This window comes from Besnoitia besnoiti, chromosome VII (assembly GCF_002563875.1).
Source record: "Besnoitia besnoiti strain Bb-Ger1 chromosome VII, whole genome shotgun sequence".
In the NCBI taxonomy this organism is placed as follows: Eukaryota; Apicomplexa; class Conoidasida; order Eucoccidiorida; family Sarcocystidae; genus Besnoitia; species Besnoitia besnoiti.
The window spans coordinates 2,938,159-2,958,516 of record NC_042362.1 but is presented as its reverse complement, the minus strand read 5'-3'; the positions used below and the strand labels follow the sequence as shown (position 1 = coordinate 2,958,516).

Sequence of the window (20,358 nt, the reverse complement as noted above, 5' to 3'; positions counted from 1 at the left end):
CTCCCTGTCGCTCTTCCTTTCCTCCGCAGGGACCTCACCCCTGAACTTCACCTCGAAGGCTGTGACCGCACCCATGACCTCTGTTGCGTGTGTCGCTTTTTCCGTCATATGCATCACATTCCAAACTGTCGATCGCCATCCGCCTTTCACGGTAGGTAACTTTGCAGCGTCACACACGATCCCCCCGGCCGTCGCCTAATGTCAGCACCTCCCCTGGCTCGTGCCGACGGCGTCCGCCTCATGCCCTCTTCGCAGCTGATTCCAAGAAAAGACCTTTCGTCAGTCGACCAAGGTGGCGATAGGCGTCGAGCCGCTAACTGAGCTTGCTCCTCAAGCCCCTTCCCTCTAGCACCTTTCACGATCTCTATCTCACCGGAGTCCCTCGTTTCCCCGTCTGGATCATCTTCGCATTGGCCGCATGTGGTGCGTCTGTGCCTTCACCTCTCCTTGCGGCTAATACTGGCTTACTCTTCATCGTACAAGTCATCGTAATCACTATCGCGGGAGCTCCCGCTGCGCCCCGATTGGCGCGTGCGCCTCCGCCCCCCCGCTTCACTCGTGTCATAATCTTCATCCCGGTCCTCGATGCTATCCCCGCGTCGCCGGCGCCGCTCACTTTCCCTGTCTCTCTCGCGACCCTCCCGATCTTCTTCCTCCTCCTCTCTCCTCCATTTGCGCTCGTCGTCGCTGCGGCGCCGATCTTCGTCCCTGTGTCTCCTCTCAGCCCTCCTCTCTTCTTCCGCTTCCCGCCTAGCATCACGCTCATCGTCCATATACCGCCGCCGCTCTTCGTCTCTGCGTCTCCTCTCATCCCTTATTTCCTCCCTCCTCTCTTCTTCCGCTTCCCGCCTAGCATCCCGCTCATCGTCCATATACCGCCGCCGCTCTTCGTCTCTGCGTCTCATCTCATCCCTCATTTCCTCCCTCCTCTCTTCTTCCGCTTCCCGCCTAGCATCCCGCTCATCGTCCATATACCGCCGCCGCTCTTCGTCCCTGCGTCTCCTCTCATCCCTTCTCTCTTCTTCCGCTTCCCGCCTAGCATCCCGCTCATCGTCCATATCCTGCCGCCGCTCTTCGTCTCTGCGTCTCCTCTCAGCCCTCCACTCTTCTTCTGCTTCCCGCCTAGCGTCCCGCTCTTCGTCCCTACGCCGCCGCCGCTCTTCGTCTCTGCGTCTCCTCTCATCCCTCCTCTCTTCTTCTGCTTCCCGCCTAGCGTCCCGCTCTTCGTCCCTACGCCGCCGCCGCTCTTCGTCTCTGTGTTTCCTCTCATCCCTCCTCTCTTCTTCTGCTTCCCGCCTAGCGTCCCGCTCTTCGTCCCTACGCCGCCGCCGCTCTTCGTCTCTGTGTTTCATTTCAGCCTTTCGCTCTTCTTCTGCTTCCCGCCTAGCATCCCGCTCTTCGTCCCTACGCCGCCGCCGCTCTTCGTCTACGCGTCCCCTTTCAGCCTTTCGCTCTGCTTCCGCTTCCCGCTTCGCATTTCGCTCATCATCCCTACGCTTCCGTCGCTCTTCTTTGCTGCGTCTCGTAGCCTCTCTCCTTTCTTCCTTTTCTCGCCGCTTGGCAGCCCGTGATTCTTCTCGCTCCCGCCGGCGCTGCTCAGCTCGGCGGCGTTTCTCTTCCTTCTGCTGTCTCCTCTGTTCAGCTCTTTTCTCATTCTCTCGCTGTCTGGCCGCGCGCTTCTCCTCTCTGCGTCGCATGTCCTCTTCTTTCTTACGCCTCCTGGCTTCTCTCCTAGCCTCCTTAGCCTGCCGCTTGGCCTCCCGCTTCTGTTCCCTTCTTCGTTTGCGCTCCTCGTTGCGGCGGCGCCTGTCTTCCTTCGAGCGTCTCCCCTTTGGTCTCCTCCTCCTTGCGAAGTTCTTTCGTCTACGTTTTCGACGCGTCTTCCTCCTTTTTCTCCGGCGGCCAAAGAGACCGCCTCCACGCTTCCTGCGACTACCCGAACGACGGCGAAAATGTCTGAAAAGTCCACCTGGCGGGGAACGGAGCACAGGGAGATTTGTTCCGCACGACACAGAGAAATGAACTGCTCTCTCCTTCTAGACACATTCAAACACGCGTAATCTTGCATTTCGTGGGACGCTACAAGGGCGTACCTCTGTCTCTGGACACAAAAATCCTCTGCCTCAAACGCGACACCTCAGCGCCGTGGGAGACACGCTACTGTGTCTGTTTCTTGCTTCGCTACTGCCACGCGCTGCGGACGCAGCTTCCTGGAATGAGGCAGTAGTCTACATCTCTAGATTCAAGAGGGACTCGTACGCACAGACAACTAAGGTTTGAAAAAAGTCTTCGTTATGCCAGGGCACCACGCATACAAGCGCGCAACACAAATGCCGCCCACGGGCGGAGGGAGGGGGGGAACGACAGCACTCCGCACGTACCTGCTGCGTACGTTCTCTGCTTGCATCACAAAGCACACATATGTTTCAACAGCTATATGCAAATCAGCGTGTCACTGTCTCACCAACTGTGGTTTGAAGGAACGATGGAGCAAGCTGCTTGACGTCCGCTCCCGGAGTCAAACTTGTTGGACGCAGTGAACTCGCCAAGTGAAGCCCCGACAGCGACGACAGCGCGTGCTCCTCTACAGGCCATTTGTCCTCAGAAGAGCGAAAGCCGTACAGTTCGATAAGAGGCGAGGGGCTGCCCAAGTCGGGCTGCAGGATCTGGGCGGCCGCTGAGTCGTCCAAGAGGGCCTCCGAACCCGCTAGCAGAGCGACGACACAGGCTAGTCCAACCAGCCTCTTGACGGCTCCCCGCCCCGCGATAGGGACAGCCCGAAGCGCTACTGTGTCTCTCCGCATTGCGGAGTCGGGCGTTCTGGAGAACAAGAGCCCCTTCTTGAGCTCATGGAAACACACTCATCACGCGATCACAGTGCTGGCTGCATGCGGCCGGTCAGACACCGCTGCCGGGCCCGTGCGCAGCCAGCTCTGGTCGGGTAGACGAGGTGTCCCTTCAGAAAAACACAAAATGAATTGAAGGTGGAGAAGGGAAGGCTTCCCTGTGTCGTTTGACACACTGCATGGTGCCGGAGCTCTCTGCCGGGCTGTCTCGCCACCCGCTAGGGCTCGAGGCTTAGCGCGGCTATGTCTGTCTCCGAGGCAAGACAAAAGAAAAACGAGGAAGGAGCTCCTCCATCGGAAATAGAGGTACGAATCCCCAGTAGTGGCGCAGTAAAACAATCGCTAGACATTCACTTCGAGATTCCTATCCTGCATTGAATACGGCTGATCGACAGCTATGTGTCCTCCACTCAGCTGACTGCCAGCTCGTTGCGCGCAGCGAGCCAGGAGCGAAAGGTGCCTTGACAACGGGTGAAGGCCAAGGCAGCCCCCCCAAAACCGGTCAAGAGCGCGCTGCTTTTGCCAGCAGCTTTTGCCAGCAGTCTGCAATATGGGTAGCTGGCGTGTTACGGTTGTTCATTCAGTGAGGGAAAACTCCGATGTTTCCCTCGCTCTCTCTCTAGATATGCTTTTTTTGGGGGGGGGCGCAGCTGTCTCGGTACTTCGCAGAATTCCTGACATTGCCAGTTCGCAAAGACAGGCGGAGAGAACTAGACTGTTCGCATCGGCTGGTTCCCCTGACGCAGGTAACGCTGTGGCCATCGGGGGAACCCCCATGTAAAATCGATAGGCAGTGGCACCCTAGCGAACGCATCGTGCAACCCCAGCGGTTACGCTTGTCTTTGGTGTCATACTTATCGTTAGGCTTCCGAGGGTGCTGCTTCATGTGTGAAGCCGCCCTCCTCAATCGCATGGCAAGTCGTTCTAGGTGCCCTGCGGCCCAACCGGGTTGACACGGCCGCATGAGCTCGCATATGGAATTACTCATGGTATGCATCTTTCTTTCCCACTTTCATAAAGACGTAAGGACAGGCATCTTCAGACTGTGCTACTGCACGCGGAAGACCAATGGACCCGCGAATGTCACCTCCCGTCACTTTTCTCGCTCACGTCGGCATCTTCGGTAGCCGCCTGCACATCGCCTGGAAGACTGAGACTTCTGCCATTCGGCAGCTGCTTCAGCCGCGTGAGAATTAAAAAAACTGCACAATCGGTTAGCATTATTTGCAGCCTGGCGAGCCCAGTGGGCTGAACGGGCACCGAAGTCCTCGCCACCTTCCTCACTCTTCATTCGGGGCCTCACCGGGAGTTCAGTAATGAAGATAAACTTGATTAACTGCTAAGTGTAGTACTAGGATGCTCGCAGGCGGAGTGTTGCTGCGCTGCTACTACCACTTGCTCACTTCCAGTTCAGGAGTGCTTCGTGATCGTACAACCCGTCCCCCACCCGAATCCATTGCCCTCCCATCCGCTACCACGAAGACAAGTTGCACTACGGTCAAGGGACACGGGGCATGCGCATGAGTTGTGTAAGTGGTTAGTTCCTTCGGCTGATGGAGTTGAGAAAGAAAACCTCGGAGTGGAGCAAGCTCCTGTCACGTCTGAGTTCCGCCGCGGCTGCAGCGGAGGAGGCGAAACTGTTGTAGCCACGTCCCGTTTGTGAGCTCCAGCTCCCAACCTCTGTCCATTAGATGATGCTATTGTGTCTCGAATCGGCACTTGAGAACCTATTTCGTCGCCCTTCGTTCCACGGCTCTTCGTTTATGCGTGTGTCTGCGAATCAGCAACTTGTAGTGCACGGGCATGCACCGGATGCTTTTGATGTGTGGCGTGTTTGCATGCAGCACACACGGGTTAGACTATCATGTATCTCGTGTTTTCCGCGTGCCGACGCCCAAGTGTCCTCCTGAAGCTTCCTACAGCACTGGCGTTGTGCAATCACGTACCGGAACACAGCAGCTGCAGAGCGCCGCTTGGTATTACTGGCATTGGCAACTGGACTACGATGGCTAAAGGGTCACGCACGGAACCCACCGATATATCGTGGAAACACACAGTTTGTTTTCCCCAAGAAATTTATGCACGCCAGATGCCTCGGGCGCCTATATATTCTCGGTTTTTATGGCCCGGTGGATGAGCAAGGCAGACTCCGAGCAGGTGAGCGAGCACTCACGCACTAGCGTGTTGCTCCATCCGTCTATGATAGGCTTTTGGGCACGCTAGGCGGCCGGCACCCAGATTTTACCCACAGCCTTCACAGTTATTTCAACGCTACCGGAAAGTACTACTGAGTTACTGTCCTTGCGACGAGTGGTCTGCCCTAGGCCAGTTCGGAAAGCATACGGTCACGAATGCGGAGATTCGGGTTATGATGACCAGCATCTACGAAGTAAGCTTTAAATAAGATAACCTGTCTCCGCACGGTTGTTTCCTTTTCCCAGAGTATCTTTCAGGCGTGACAGCTTTTGAGGCACGACTAGGGCCTTTGAAAAGTAACACGCGCTAACTCTGTGTTGACTCCTCAGCAAAGCGTTGGGCAACTAACCGGCATGCTCACGGAAGTGTTTCTCGACGACTCAGTAGAACTTGAGCACCTGAGGTTGCCACAGGCATCTCGCACGTGCACCAGTTTGTAGTTCGTTTCTAAAGGAATTTTGTTCTGAAAGCTGCCTGGCTAACCTCGCAGTAGTCAGGATGCCCATTAGCGTGCAACTGTGCCTTCGCAGTACGTGTGCACCACTGCTACCGAATTTCTCTAACAGAGAGCTCTTGAAGACACTTTTGAGATGAGATCATTCTCACAGCATCGTGTGTCCTTTCGTGGGTCCTACCACACGCGGTATTTTTCTGTGGCAGTATCACTTGCAATAGCTGAGGGACCGCGGGCGGGTTGCAGGGACGCAGGGGGAGGGGGGTTGCACATCTTTAAAGACGTATTTCATTCCAATTAGCATCGCCTATGGTGCTGACAGCAGATGGAGGGGCGCGCGCCGTGCATACACGCAACCGTCCCAGTGCGTCCAACGTCGTGTCAATCCTTGATTTTTATCAGACAGCGCTTGAGTCGTTATGGATCAGGTCAGCGAGGTGATGGGAAAAAACTGTGCTGCCTGCAGTGATGTGTATCGTTTCGATCGGCCGAGCGGGAGTTATAGGAGCCACTTTTGCTCGCGCGTCGAACACACTGGGTCTTCTCGAATTCACTGCGGTTGAGGCAGGTCCCCTGTGACGAGCTGAAGGGAGTCGACGCAAGCCTCTCTTGTGGAAGCATCCCATGATTCCGGCACCATAGTGTTTTCCACTAGCGTGTGTCTTTGCCTGGGGGCCAGGCACCCCTTATATCTCGTACGCACCCTGTTAGTGTATGCGATGCATCTCTTGTGGCACAGGGAGAAGGGGGTGTGTCCGTCAACACACAGGATTTGGAAGAGAGAATTGAGGCAGATGCATTTGCAGGTCAGCTGGCTTGCCTCCCCCACTCTTCCATTGTGTATGGATACATGAAAAAACTACATAGAGAAGAATGGGTGGCTTGGCCAGGTTCCGGCAACCTTAAGCCACAGCCTTGTTCCTCTGCATCGTAGCACGCTTCAAGGAATTGTATCCCACCGAACTTCCATACTTATCCATGTGCACTGTTGAAAAACAACTGACCGTGTTACTTGCTTTTCGTGGGTGCACGTCTCTACCGGTGTTTGACACCATCGAATCAAGATATCTTCCTTTCAGAGGAGATATTGCCTCACTAGCGTCGCGTCAGGGAAGAAAGCACAAGCGAAGGAGTTGAAAGATGCTGAGACAACCTTCGTGCAACAGGGCGCCTGTGCTAGTGAAATGGCCCCGTTAAGCGGCCGTCAGCACTATCTTTTCGAGACCTTATACTCTTTCAGGCGATATACTACAGAAAATCCTAGCTGGCGCCTCAAAAGACGCTGGCAGGAAGATGGGATTTTGGGATGTTTAGCGGTGGGTGTATGTGCTTTTCATGTGGCGTCAAGCAGAAAGACGCAAACCACCACTGGATGCCGCATACGCGGCTGTCACAGACGCACGTGGTCTGTAATGACACTTCGTGGCTACAGATTAAGTCGAGACAGGGGCTCCTCAACACAGTTCGTTTCCTTCGTTGGCCGCGGACTGAAAGTGATCCGAACTGCTTCGACGTTGTGCGAGGGACTGGGATGCGCCGTAGCTGCCGGGCGAAATCTGCCGTTCAAAACACCTGCCATCGTTTGCCGGGCTACCAGGAGTTGCGCAGCAAGGCCCCAACTCCTAGTTCAGCATTTACTCTGGTTCACGTCAGGCATTGTGGACTTTGCTCGATGCGGTATTGGGACTACAGATTGATATTGAAAGACTTTGATACACGCGTCCGACGTCACATATTGCAGATCCGGTGTGGTATTTCAGGTGTGTCGAAACCGCGGATAGAATGAGCGAGAACATATTCTCACAGAAAAACATGCTACTCACCCTAACCCATCCCCGGCCTCAGTTATTTGAGTTGCTATGAGGGTGGCCATTTCACATCGGAGGGACCGTTCGGCGATCCGCCGACATACAGTGTCGCCCAGTCCGTAGGCAAGCGCGGTGGTACGGGGGGGGGGTGTCTGCGGTGAGTCTTCGAAGCAGAGACCCTTGCTGAATGCTTTTTCGAGATACAGGTGCGCTTCAGGAAGCCACTCTTTGGGCCGGAAGAGGTGGAAACAAGGTACCCTGGAGTTTGCAATCCAAGATGCGGCCTGGTTTTTCAGTTCCTGTCCGTGAACGCATCTATCCCTGTTGGGGTACAGGTTCCTCGGGTAGACAGCAGCAGATGACGTGCAATGCTAAAGCGTCAAGATCTTTGTACGTGCACGCCCATTTTCCTGTCAAATGTTGGTCCTTGCCGGGTGAGTACATTCACATGAGTGATCGACGGCACACGCGTAGTACTCTTCCTGTAGGCTGCACGTCTCGTACGTGGCAGCGAGGTGTCGGGCGCCTTCAAGGGCATCAGCGGGACACCGAGACTTGCCTCTGCTTTTGCGTTTCATACGGCTGGCGAATCATGGCGAACGGATTCACGTGAAGACGCGCCGAACTCGTGATGTTGTCGGCATGCGAGTATGGACATTGTCAGAGAACCGTGACTAGGAATTCTGCGTACAGGCAGCAGTTATTCGCCAAAAGAAAGCTCACTGCGGGGGACGAAATCTATGTAGGGTCTCAAAAAGACGGCAGTATTGAACTCGTGGTTCTCGGTGATAAAGTGTCGATTACCATGAAAAACGCCTTCTTTGCAGATCGCATGGATGGCATCGAGAGTACCACGGAGCTGCGCACGCGACGATTCATGTTGGCCGATGTGGGCGAATATTTCCAAGGCCGCCCTTTTGATTAGCACACATGCTTATCCAATTAGCGGCTGTTCCTTGGAATACTTTGCTGGGGCTGTGGCTGCACCCGGAAAGATAGACATTGCAAGTTCAAACAGTCTCGTACCGCAGTGTGCCTGGTAGGCGCCGTGGTGCGTCTGTCTTCCCGTCAGGCATTCTATCCGACTCTACGTCCTCGGAGGCCGTGAAGTCGGCTGCTGTCAACAGCGCACTCGTAAGGTGAGTGATTATTCTTCTTTGCTTCGCGTAGAACACGCAGGATATGAGATTGCAGACGGCGACACGCCCACATACAACCTTATCAGCTGCAGTTCTGGAACTGGACACTCTCTGCCGATAGTGTATGGGCCCTGTTCGTGCAGACACCCACTACAAATCTAATCGAGATGCTTTCCGGGAAAATCGGAGGGGGTGCGGCTCTTCAAACTATTGCAATATATATTCCAGCATGCGTATTTCCTTGTGTTGTAGAGAACCGGGCAGATCTGACGACCACTGCGATCGCTGTTTCGCCATCCGTCACCATGGAGCTCCGCACTACGTTAGTGCAGCGCCATCAGCGACGTGCCGCTCCACCTCCAACTCTCTGAGGATTGACCAGATTTCATCTGGTTCTGCAGAATTCCGGAAATAACGCAGTTTCACCTTCGTCCGGTGGAAACTGATCTACGGGCGTCCCGCAACCAGTATATATAGGCAGGCCTACTGTAGCTTCACACGTCATGTTATATCTTTACTTTTCCCGAACTGGATTGCCTTCTGGTGTGGAACCTAAGTCTGCTGCGGCTAGGATAGAGGCCGGTGGACGTTTGCTTCGGTATACACAAGGACGCACAGCACATTTCAGGCCTATACGACGAGTGACGTCCCTTGGCCGTCGGTGGCAATTTAGGGTTCCAGTGCCTGGCACAAGTTTATTCACCGAACCGGCTCTTGACTTGTTCGCTGCAACTGGTTCTAAAATCGCTAGCCCTCACACACCTGAACTCCTGGATGCCCACGAGTCTGCATTTAGCCTTTGCAGGCCGTGCGCGAGTTCCTCTGTATGAGCGTGCCGTGCCGTGTAAACACGCGTATACAGCTGGACTCATCGCTGGAACAGTGCAATCCACCCTTCGTCACGCAGTATTGGCGTTCTCTCCACTTCAACAACTTTATTGGACTTGAGTGTGAAGAAGAATTGGCTGCTCTGCCCCGGCACATGTGGCCGTTGCTCTACATCGAGTAACTCGTCGGATCGCGGCGCGCCCGGCACCAGTGACTATCGCAGACGCCAGCACGAGATCCAAGAAAATGAAACGACGCATCTCCTTGGGCCGTATCGTAACACCGCAATAAAGGAGGGATAAGGCACACGCGCGAGGTGTCGGAGGCCCTGCCCAGGACGAATGTACGAAGAGTTCAGCATGCAGCAGACGTACATGGGCACTCCCTAGCACTACAACGCACCAGACACGCAAGTTTCATGAAATCTCTACTAAACACGCAGGGTTTTGGTTCTGCGCGACACCGGAGCCAGATCGTCTCGACTTGTATTGGTCACTTTGAAGGGCGTATTCGTACGCCACCAACGCGTCGCTCGGCACGATACTTCCGCTAGCGATCAGGCACAGATCCTGAAGTAGCTGGCGCATACGAGCTCCGCGGAAACTCCGGAAGCAACAAAAAACAATCTCCTTCTGGGCAAACTCCATGTCGCGCAAGCGAGACGGCGTGGGGGCAGGAGTGCGCCCAGGCGCGGCTCCCGCAGCTGCGGAAAAGTATGCACAGAAAATTCAAGAAGAAATGACAGATTACACCTGCAAAACACAGGTCCCACTATTGATCATAGCCCGCACCAGTCTCATCACATTCACTGACCCTCAAGTTTGCCCCTGTGTGGAATAGATGCGATAAATCTTAGAACCATTTGGCCGTGCGATGTCAAACCCTCTACATCTAGAGGCACCCCCGAAGACCTAGTGCCTCATTCGGGGCTACACATCCAGTATAGACGACGCTACTGACCTGTTTCTCGCCGACAACCATGCACGCAGGCTACATGGTGGCTTGGAAACAAAAACCGTGTTGTCTCAAGTTCTTCCCGCCCTGGCTGTTCAGTGCACGCAGACTTGTCGCGTGGCCCGGGAGCATGGAGCGAGGTTTCCTTCCTCTTGCGTCGCGCTTACCACATGCGGCGCTTGCGTCGGATGTGAGCCACTCCGAGACAGTGGCGAGGAAGACCTGGTCGTATCGCTCAGTCCAGAGAGCGAAGGCCTTCCAGAGCACAGAGAGGTTTTCGAGGCCCCAGCAGTGGAGGTTTTCCAGCGTCGCCGCGACAATGCCTGGCAGGTGCTTGGCGACGATCCGATCGACTTGCGCCGCGCCGCACGTGCTGCATGCATGGCAATACAGAATCGCTTGTCGCGCCACATCGGCATCGTGACTCTGGCGCACAGCCTCCACGCAGAGTTGGAGGGTAGTCTCGAACACGTCGACTTGACAAAACAGGTCGTTCGGGCCCAGAAGCTCTCCCGTTCGCGTCTGCAACTCGGAGCCGGCGCCCGCGTCTGCTGGCTCGCCGCCGCCTTGGCTGCCCCCCCCCGTGCCCCTTCGAAACTCGCGGATGCCTACGCAGCCCAAGGCACCCTTGCTCGCGCTGCCCGTGAGCGCCTGGACCCCTGGAGCGGCTGCCGCGTAGGCGAGCAGAAAGTCGAGAAACGGGGCATACAGATCGAATAAGCCTTGCTGAGAGGTGAGGAGGCGGCCGAGGTCGAAAAACAGCGCCGTGATCGCCCGCAGCCGCTGCGCCGCCCAGCTCTTCACGGCCTGGAGCAAGTCTGGCCGCTCCTGAGACCCCCCCCCGCCTGCCTTGGCGCTCGGAGCGCCCCCGCGGCCTTCCCCCGGGCTCCCTTCCTTCGCAAGGCGGAGAAGATCGCCCAGCACGACGACTCCACAGGCCTGTAGTGCGGCTTGGGCACACAACCAGCTGGGGCGAGCTGCGTTGGCAGCAGCGTCTGCGGCGCAGGCAGAGCCTGGCCGCGCGAAATCCGTCACTCTGCTGGTCAGCGTGGCTGCGCTCGAGACGAGTTCACTCCCCACGAGCTCTGCCACAGCAGGCCACACACGACCTGCCGCCACCAAGCTGGAGGCCAGGCCTCTGAGGAGGAGGCGCATGCACCGCAGCGCGAGCACCGCCAGAACTGCCTCGTTGCTTTGCGGCGGCTCCAGAGGCTCCTTGCCTTTCAGGTCGACGATCAACGTACACAGGTGGACGCGTTGGCGAGTGACAGAATTAACCGGAAGATTCAGGGGCGAGAATAATGTCGCAGGAAGGCCTGCAGAGGATAAGCCCATCGACGCAGGCCAGGACGACGGCTGGAGGAGAAGCGCGCCTCGAATGACCTGCAGCCAGAGCATCCAGAGGTCATCCTCCATCAGAAAACACTCGAGAGCCGCGCAAGCCACTTGGCCGTCGTCTTCTCCCGCGCACGCCCCTCCCCCCGCGAAACCGCCGCCGCCTACTCCAGATGCGGAGCCATTCCTAGACGTGCAGACGCGGCCGCCGCAGAGCGCCGAACAACAGAGCTCGAGCTTCTGCAGGGCCCGACTGGCATCCTCTCGCCACGCCGCCATGGCGCGCGCCGCGGTCGCGGCATCGCCCGCGGCGGTCGCTGCTTCAAGCCCCGCGCAGCAGCGCTGAAGCAGCTGCCGCGCTCCGCGCATGCTGCTATTGAACAGTCGAGGAATGTCCTGCCGCGGGAAGGTAAGGACGAGCTTCACAGCCGCCGCGTGGAGCGTCCCATCCACTTGCACGCTGTGCCGAGGGCCAGTCTCCTCGACAAATTTGCAAAACAATTCGAGTTCTTGAAGAGCGGCTGGACCCCCCTCGGAAGCACCGGCTCTTCCCCCTGCCCCGCCGCGCGCCGCCGCGCCCGCGGCGGCCTCGCCGCCGTCGACGCCTCCCCGACCCGCCCCGTGGCCCCCGGGGAGGCCCGCCGGCGGGTTAGCGGCCCGGTCGGGGGTCTCTGCCCCGCCGCACCCGCCGAGATGGTGCCCGCCCCACGTGGTGAGCTGGAGGATGCTATCCGCGACGAGGGGCGGGTCCAAGGGCAGAAGCCGCAGAAGCGTCTGCAGGGCGACAGTCCATATCTGCGTGAGGAGCGCAGCCGTGCACGTGGCGGTAGGCGGCACATTCAGGCCTTCGTACTCGGGGTCTTCTTCGGTGAAGTGGATGGCCGCCTTCTTCAGAATTTTCGCTGCGGCGGCCGCGCAGCAGGGGTCGTCGTCAGGAAGCACGGGGAGACAGAGAAAAAGCGGGGCCAAAGGAAGCGGGATGCCGTTCAGGCCCTCGACGAGGGCGTCGCTGAGGAGGAGGAGGACCTCGGCGCCTGCGGCGTCCCGCCGTTGGAGGGCGGTTTGCATGCTCTGCGAGAGCGACTGGAGGAACTCGCGGCCTTCTTCGACTCCACACGCGTCGTACAGGAAAAACACGTCGCACACCGCGTCCCCGGCCGTCTCGATGAACAGACGGCGCTCTTCGATGGTTTCCGCCGACAGCGGCTCGCCCGGAAGCGTCGCCCAGGCGCGACTGTCCCTCCGGCAGTGCTGCAGCATGCTGGTGATGCAAGGCGGAGCGAGTCGCTGCAGAAGAAGGCGCAGCACAGGCAGCGGAAGCAGCTGGTCTCTCCGAAGCTCCTTGATGACGCCCCAGACGTTGCTCGCGGAGAGCCACGTCTGCGGCTGCCGGCGCCACAGCTGCACCAGGAGCTCCCCGCACACGGACTGCCCGCCCCCGCCGCCGCCTCTGGAGTAGTCCCCTCCCGCCACCGCCTCCACCACGACCGCGGCTCCAAAGTCCTCCAGCAGCAGGCCCGGATAGCCCTCCACCAGCGTCTGCAGCACGGCGCCCCAACGGAGCAGCAGCGCGGATTCTTCGCCCTCGTCTTCGTCAGGCCGCGCTGCAGCGCCTGCAGCGCCGTTCTCCTTCGCCTTGAGGAGCTTGGAAAACTCAACGAGCTGCGTGACGACGGCGACACACAGCTCGCCTTCGCCGCCGGCGGACGGAAGGCTGCCCTCGCCCCAGGCGCGAAGCAGCTGCTGCTGGGCGGCGTCTCCGGCTCCGCTGGCCGCAGCCCCGCCCCCCATGGGCGACGGCGTGTCTTCCCTGCCCCCGGGACCGTCGCAGAGGACGCGACTGCGGCTGCTGCAGCTCGAGCTGCGTGGAGCCTGTTGCTGACTCTGAGGCGGCCCAGAGAGGCTCCAAAGCTGCATGTACGTCGAGAGCTTGGGCAGCGCCGCGACGAGGCAGTCGGTCAGCGCAGACTCGTTAGCCAGCAGAGGCGTGACGGACGCGAGCGCGCGGCATAGACCGTCGTGCTGAAGGAAGGGCACGTCCCACAGCCCTATCCACGCCACAAGGAGGTGCAAGACGCCCTCGACAGCTCGCGCGCGGTACCGCGCACAGGCGCCATGCGGCCCCGCCACGCAGCAGGGCGGCAGAGGGAAGGGCGGCGAAGCTTGCGAGGGAGAGGGAACCGAGGACGAGGAGGAGGCAGTCTGTGCAGCCGCCAAGAGGACGTCCGCGACGAGGCCAATGACTGCCTTCCACTGCTTCTCGCAGCTGAGCGCCTGCGGGGTCTCGACGATCCGCCGCACGCCGCGCGAGGGCGCATCCAGGCCCTTCAGCACGCCGGGGAGGGCGCCGAGGACGCAGACCGCAGTGTAGCAGGTGAGCGAGAAGAGGCAGGGCGGCTGCGCAGCCGAGGCATCCGCGGCGCCGCGCGCGGAGAGCCGCGCAAACTGCAGCACGTCAGAGAGCGCCGAGGGCCACACAGAAGCGGCTGCGGCAGTTTGAATGATGCAGTTCGCGATGCACTCTGAGAGGCGAGAGAGCGCCGCCGCGGAGAGCTGCAGGTCCGAGGGTGACTCGCAGGCCGCCTGCTGCTGCAGGGAGGCGACCAGCTGGAGCAGGCCGCAGGCGAGTTGCTTCTTTTCTTCCAGGCGGAGGTGCTGCGGCTGGTGCACCACCTTCCACGCGAGCGTCTGCGCAGCGACCATGACCAGCTGCTCGTTCGCGCTCGAGGACCCGCTCGTCGAGGGCAGCAGGTGCTGCGCGAGGATGTGCCGCGCCACTCCCCACGCCTCGGGGCTCTCCTGGAACTGCAACAGCCACGTGTTCGCCGCGGTCTTCGCTTCCGGGTGAGGGTCGAAGAACAAAACGTGGAGCTCCTGCTCCAGCCGACGCTGAAGAAGCGCCAGCGCTTCTTCGTTCAACACCGGCAGCGGCGCAGGCGACGCGGCCCCCTGACCGCACGCGCTATCCTCTTCCTCTGCCATCTTCTCTCTCGCCTAGACAGAGAGAGAGAGCGAGAGAGAGAGCGAGCGAGAGAGAGAGAGCGAGAGAGAGCGAGCGAGAGAGAGAGAGAGCGAGAGAGAGAGAGAGCGAGAGAGAGAGAGCGAGCGAGAGAGAGAGAGCGAGAGAGAGAGAGCGAGCGAGAGAGAGAGAGCGAGCGAGAGAGAGCGAGAGACGGAGGGAGAAAACAGGAAGACGAGGGCGCGTGGCGCGACCGACTCTAAGCCCCAGAGAGACCCGAGATACGCCGCACGAAGGGAGGACGCGGTGGCGACGATGCGGCCGCGGGGCGGGCGGCGACGGACTGGCACAGCTGTCTATCAAGAAGAGCAGAGGAGCCGAACAGAAAGGCCGGAAGGGGCGGCAGACACGGGGAGGGAGCGGAGGCAGCCCGAGGACTCAGGGCAGCGAGCCGGGGCCGAAGGCGAGGACGCCGAGGGAGGCGGACAAGAAGACCCGTGGAGAGAGGCGGTTGGGCGGCCGCGGAGCCCGAGGGCGCGCGCGGCGAGGGGAAGAGAAGAACGGGGATGCGGGAAATCGAAGTTTGCTGCAGCAAGGCTGAGTCGACGAGACGCCTGAAACTCCGGGAGCTTTGCAGACAAGAAAGAGAGAAGCCAGCAAAGGCCCGGAACCCCGTTGCGGAGCCCGGCGCACAACGCGCGGCGCCGCGGCGGCCGCGACTCGAAGATGGACAGGGAGAAGAAGCAGGAAGGAGGCGCGCTCTCTCTCTCTCGGCGCTCGACACAAGTCCTCTGAGAGCGGTGACCTCGGTCTCGGGGTCTGGCGAGAAAGGAAAGGAGACAAGAAACGCGACGCCGATGAAGGGCGCAGGAGTTCCGTTTGTTTCGCGCGAGAAGAGAGGGCACGTCCCGTCGGCGGCGAGCTTGGAGTTTTTGCGCAGATCATGCGCATGCGCCCAGGTAGGAAGCCATCTCAAAACGAGTTGGCGGATTTTGCGCAAATGAAGACGCGAAGGGCTCCGTTGCGTTCAAAACGTCTCTCTTCTCAAGCTCTTCCCTTCTCAGACAGGACTCACAGACCTGGACGAAGATCGCAGGTCCCTTTTTTCCTTCGCGTGACTCGTGCGCGTCGTCGTGACAGCTGTAAAGACATCCGCGAGAAGAGAGGCGACCCGGTACACACCGGTGTGCCAAGCGTTCGCTTTCTGCTTCTTGATTTTCTGCCAGAGTCAAGGCTTTTCTTCTCCTTTTCTTTTTTTTCTTCCGGATGCGATTCGCTGAGCCTTGCCGTCGTCGTGCGGCTTCCTCCGCCTTCGCTGCGCGGCCTTTTTAGCCCGCGCTTCGCGTGTCTCGGCAGCGAGAAGAATCTGCATCTGAGGCACACGCTCTGCGTGACTCTGTCGCTTCTCGGGCTCACGTATGTTCTAGCCGAAATCCCAGTCTACGCCCGTCTGATCTCTCATCCGCGCCGCTCCAAGCACACAGTCACCAGAGAGCCGCGTGACCGCGCCGTGCTCTCTGTTGTTTCCGCTCTCTCTCTCTTTCCGCGCATTCACGTCTCGCCGTTGTTTCTTCGCTTGCACTTCCGTGTTTTCCACCTCTTTCTGCGGGCTCAGTCCCCCCATCCACGTGCTTTTTCTCTGCTCTGCGGCCAACGCAGTCGTTTAAGTCCTCAGCCTCGCTCGCCTCAGGGCGCTTCTCTCTCCGTCTCCCTGCAGACTCCGTGACGCATGGCGAGTGGGACGAGTATGTAGAATTCCAGTCTTTTCCCGCGAAAATGATCAACCTCGACGCGGCTCCCAACGGCTTCGCCCCTGCATCTGGCAAAGATGTAGAGGGATTCTCCTTCCTCTCCTCCGCAAGCGTGTCTACAGCCGCGGGCTCCACGGGGGTGGCAGCCTCCCGAGGGTCTGGTGGCTACGTGACCTCTTCTCTTGACGCCTCGTCTTCCTCGGCCTCTCTTCCGCCGTTTGTTCAGCGCTGGTTCACAGGCGCCAGGCACCCTGCCGTCTGCCTCTTCCATCTCTGCTTCAAAATCGCCGCACTCGCAACGTACGTATACGCGCGTAGACCGTGAAACAGCTACTGCAGGGCGCAGAGTCCGTGCCGAATCCTACCTCTACGCATCTCATGGCGACCTTTTCACTCGCCTGCGCCTCATCCGCCCGCGTCACACCTAGTTGACCGTGTGCTCCTGTTCCTCCTGGATGCGTTGCCATTTCTCTCGTTTTCCCGCCCCTGCTCGCTCTGTGTGCGGCCTGCTAGGCCCGTTCCCTCGCTGACGCCTCGACTTCGTAGCCGATTTGCATGTCTTGCTGCTCTCTCTCTCTTCTCCTCTTCGCCTTCAGTCCTTTGTGTTCTGTCGCCGTTCTGTGTTCGCGTTTCTTCGCATCTCGAATCGCCTGCCTTCCGCCTGCTCGCTTTCCGGCTTCTGTTGCCTCGTCTCCTCTTTGCCGTCTGCCTCAATACGTTGTGCCGCTGCGCTTTGCTCGCCTCTATTTTGCTCGCCTCTCTGTCGCAGGTACCTCGCTGGAGGCTGTCTGCTGCTCTTCCTGAGCGACGGAGAGATTTTCATCTTCGTGACCACGCTTGTTTTCTTGGTCTTGGACTTTTGGACTGTTAAGAATGTTTCTGGAAGGTACGCCCAGCCTCAGTCTCCTTCGGGCAGTTTCGCCTTTGCTGTGACCTGTCAGCATACCCGTTGTCTGTCTGTAGGCATCTCTCTGTCTGTGACCATCTATCTCTCAACAGCTCTCTATCCGTGTATAGCCGTCTATCAGCCTACTGCCCTCTATCTTTCTACAGCCCTCTATCTTTCCATAGGCGTGTGTCTGTCTGTAGCTGTCTTTCTGTCTACAGACGGCTGTAGGGAGGTCGTCCCAGTTTTTGAATACGTCTCCAATTTACTTGCTGTATTTTCCATTCATTTGTTCGCGGCGTCGCGTGTCTTTTTTTTTCTGACTGAAGAATTTTGGTCGGCATGCGGTGGTGGAGCTCCGTCGACGCCGCGGGCAACAGCCATTGGGTTTTTGAGCGAGCAGAGGTACGGCGAGGGAAGATCTTCCGCGCGCTGGGAGTCTCTGACAGCGGAGCGCCAGCGGCGTCGAACCACGTGGCGCTGCGTGTCTGACAGCGACCTGCCCACAGGACGCCGCAGATTGCACGTTTTACGTTTCTGACAGCGAAGCGTCCCTCCATGGACGCTTGGCTCTCCATGTCTGGGCTTGCGTACCGTGTCGCATCGGTGTATCCGCGGCCATTGTCATGCGCACGAAAGGACTGACTTCGACACAGGCGCATACACCCCCCCTATCTCCTCATGTCGATTCGCGTTTCTTTGCCTCGTCGATATTCCTGGCGGACTTGACCCGCTCCGCTGGCAGCCGTGCGTGCGATCAATTGTTTCCAAGTCTCCTGTTATTCCTCTTGTGGAGCCCCTGTCTTGCGCCATGTCTTCCGCCTAGCTCCTCGCCTGCCTCTGCAAAGGTAGACCGGTTTCTGGGTTTCCTCTTGTCTTTCTCTTTCATCCTGTGGTGGAACAGGACGGCCGCGAGGTGAACACCGTCGAGTGGCGAGTCTTCTGGTTCGGGAGCTACGCGTGGGCGGCGACCTGGCTCGTTCTCTCCGTCATGAAGCTTCTCGAGCTTCAGCTGTTTTGGGTAGGCGGATTTTCTCATTCGCTCCCGCAGACAACTCCCCGTTGACAGGAGGTGGCCACACTCGAGTATTTAGTTTCCGGCGCATGCATGCGCGCCTGTTGATGCGTCCGACGCGCTTCTCATTTGAATGGGTCTGTGGAGTCGAGCCGAAGCCCGCAGTCTGCTTCCTGCATTTTCATTCTTTTGCGACGCTCGGCCGGCGCCCTGTAAGGAACGGGCGGACTCGAAGAGCGCGTCCACGTGCATGGCGCCTTCTGTTTGACTCTACACGTGCAACTGGAACCATTTGAACGTAAGTAGATGATGTGTAATACGTTTAGAATGCAACCTACAAAAGGTAGCGTAAAGTGTACTACAAAGGAGTTTTTAAATATCACATCATATTGCGAGAGTATGGAGTTGGAGATACACATCGATAGTGTCTCTGTGCGCTGAGACACGTTTCGCCCTCCCTCTTGCGTGTGCGCGCAGTTCCTTCTCTGCGCCGTCGGCTTGACTCTGGCGACGACGAATCTGATGGCGTATCAGCGCTGCTCGTCTCAGTCAGGTGAGCTGTAGATGCCCTCCGTTGAGTGCTTTGTCTCCAGTCCGCGTTCAGCTTTAGCGACAAGGACTCTCGCCCGTTTCCCGGTCAGCCTCCGCTCAGTCCCTACTCTGTAGAGGACAGCGGAGAGGGCAAGGTAGCTTCTTTTTAGGGTTTCCGCCATCTCGAATGCAGTTGCGGACTCGCTCGTCTTGGTATTGTTCCTTCGCGCGAAGTTTTGCATCCCTCTTTCTCGCGTCTGATTCTTTCGTGTCGAGGCCGCTCTCAGGCCAGGTGCTACACGTTCTCTGCTACCCCTCCCGCCAGCTGGGGGGAAGCCAGCCTTTCTCCTGTGGCGACTCATTGGCCTTCTGCGGCAGAGACAGGGAGCTACTGCGAATCCGCAGGTCGGGAGGGACGTGTGCTTTTCGCTTTTTTCGACAGGCGTCAACCCTTCGGCGTTCCGCGGTCTGCCCAGCTTGGGCGACATGCCGCAGGCGGCGGGGTCGGCGGCGCAAGGCATCAGGGACTGGCTGGCCGCCCAGGCAGGCGCCGCGGCTGTGCAGAACGTGCTGGGGCGCGTGGGGCTTGGGGGGCCGGGGCGGGCCGGAGGGATGGGGCGGTAGGCCCGCTGGCGACCCGCGCGAGCGGCAGCATGCGACCCAGAGCGAGACCTTAGAGCCTGAGAGGCCCGCCCTGCGCGTGACAGCGGATGCAAGAGGGATGGAGGAAGGTGAAGCCTTCCGACGAGACGCGACTGCATCGCAGATGCTGAGAGTGACGCGGCAGACCTTCGCAGACGACGCACTCGCGAACGGGACTCTGAGAGCGCAGCCGAGCGAGGGAGACAGACGATCGCTGCAGAGAAGATTCGGCAGCTGCGCATCTGTCTGAGTCACAGACAGATGACGCATCGCCGCCACTCTTTTCGAGCCCGAAAGCGAAAGGCGAGGCACACGCGACGGGGGCTGACGACAGCAAGAAGTCGATGCCGTTGTAGCGCGCTCCAGCAGGCGCCAACTTTCAAAGAAAGGTACAGGGGCCGCTCCAGTGCCTGACTGCGTTCCCGCTGCGTGGAAGCTCGTCGCTTTTCTTCATCCATTTTCCTTCGTTTGCTGCGCTGCGAGTCTCACAACGGCGACAGTTGTCTCAGGGCCGCTTGCTGTCTGCCCGTGCGATTTCAAGCGAGTTTCGATGGACACGTCTCGTCATTCAGGGCGGCAAGAACAAATACACCGCGTTAAGCGGCTGGCGAATGAACACAAATAGCCAGTAGAGGCTGCAGAGAAGGCGTGCAGCGAATTTTACGGATGTATAGGGAGAGCTGTGAGCTGCGCGCTCACAAGAACCACCTAGCCTGTGACAGACAGGCGCCCGCTTGTCTGCTTTGAAAAAGGAAGGGTTTAGGGTTTAGCCTCCCCCGCACAATCTCGCGAGAGAGAAAGACTGCAGCGGCGGTTTACAAAGCGAGAAAGGAAGTAGATCGACCAGAGTGTTTCAAATGCTCGTATTAGACAGAACTTCCACACCCAGGATTGTGCTCTCTGGCTCCATACTACAGCCAGCAGCCCGCTGCAGCCACAGATTTGGGTAAAGAGACATCTAGTCGAGGTGCAGTCACTTGCTTCAGACATGAGCAGTGTGAAAGCTTTCGTTTT

General features: G+C 58.7%; 4 protein-coding genes across 4 annotated transcripts; 2 read left to right on the top strand and 2 right to left on the bottom strand.

The window, feature by feature from the left end:
- Positions 1-464: 464 nt before the first annotated feature.
- Positions 465-2,804, bottom strand: BESB_080250 (non-specific serine/threonine protein kinase; the record flags this gene model as incomplete). Its single annotated transcript, XM_029366387.1, has 2 exons — positions 465-1,969; positions 2,465-2,804. 2 exons carry the CDS (start codon positions 2,802-2,804, stop codon positions 465-467), a joined length of 1,845 nt encoding a protein of 614 aa, XP_029217818.1.
- Positions 2,805-7,721: 4,917 nt separating this feature from the next.
- Positions 7,722-8,229, top strand: BESB_080240 (uncharacterized protein; the record flags this gene model as incomplete). The annotated part of the gene is made up of 2 exons (XM_029366386.1): positions 7,722-7,738; positions 7,998-8,229. The coding sequence occupies 2 exons, from the start codon at positions 7,722-7,724 to the stop codon at positions 8,227-8,229; spliced, it is 249 nt and encodes an 82-aa protein (XP_029217817.1).
- A 1,458-nt stretch (positions 8,230-9,687) lies between these two features.
- BESB_080230 (uncharacterized protein) lies at positions 9,688-14,542 on the bottom strand (the record flags this gene model as incomplete). Its single annotated transcript, XM_029366385.1, has 2 exons — positions 9,688-9,974; positions 10,393-14,542. The coding sequence occupies 2 exons, from the start codon at positions 14,540-14,542 to the stop codon at positions 9,688-9,690; spliced, it is 4,437 nt and encodes a 1,478-aa protein (XP_029217816.1).
- A 1,753-nt stretch (positions 14,543-16,295) lies between these two features.
- BESB_080220 (uncharacterized protein) lies at positions 16,296-19,326 on the top strand (the record flags this gene model as incomplete). The annotated part of the gene is made up of 6 exons (XM_029366384.1): positions 16,296-16,570; positions 17,040-17,156; positions 17,486-17,561; positions 18,061-18,177; positions 18,649-18,724; positions 19,145-19,326. The coding sequence occupies 6 exons, from the start codon at positions 16,296-16,298 to the stop codon at positions 19,324-19,326; spliced, it is 843 nt and encodes a 280-aa protein (XP_029217815.1).
- Positions 19,327-20,358: the final 1,032 nt, after the last annotated feature.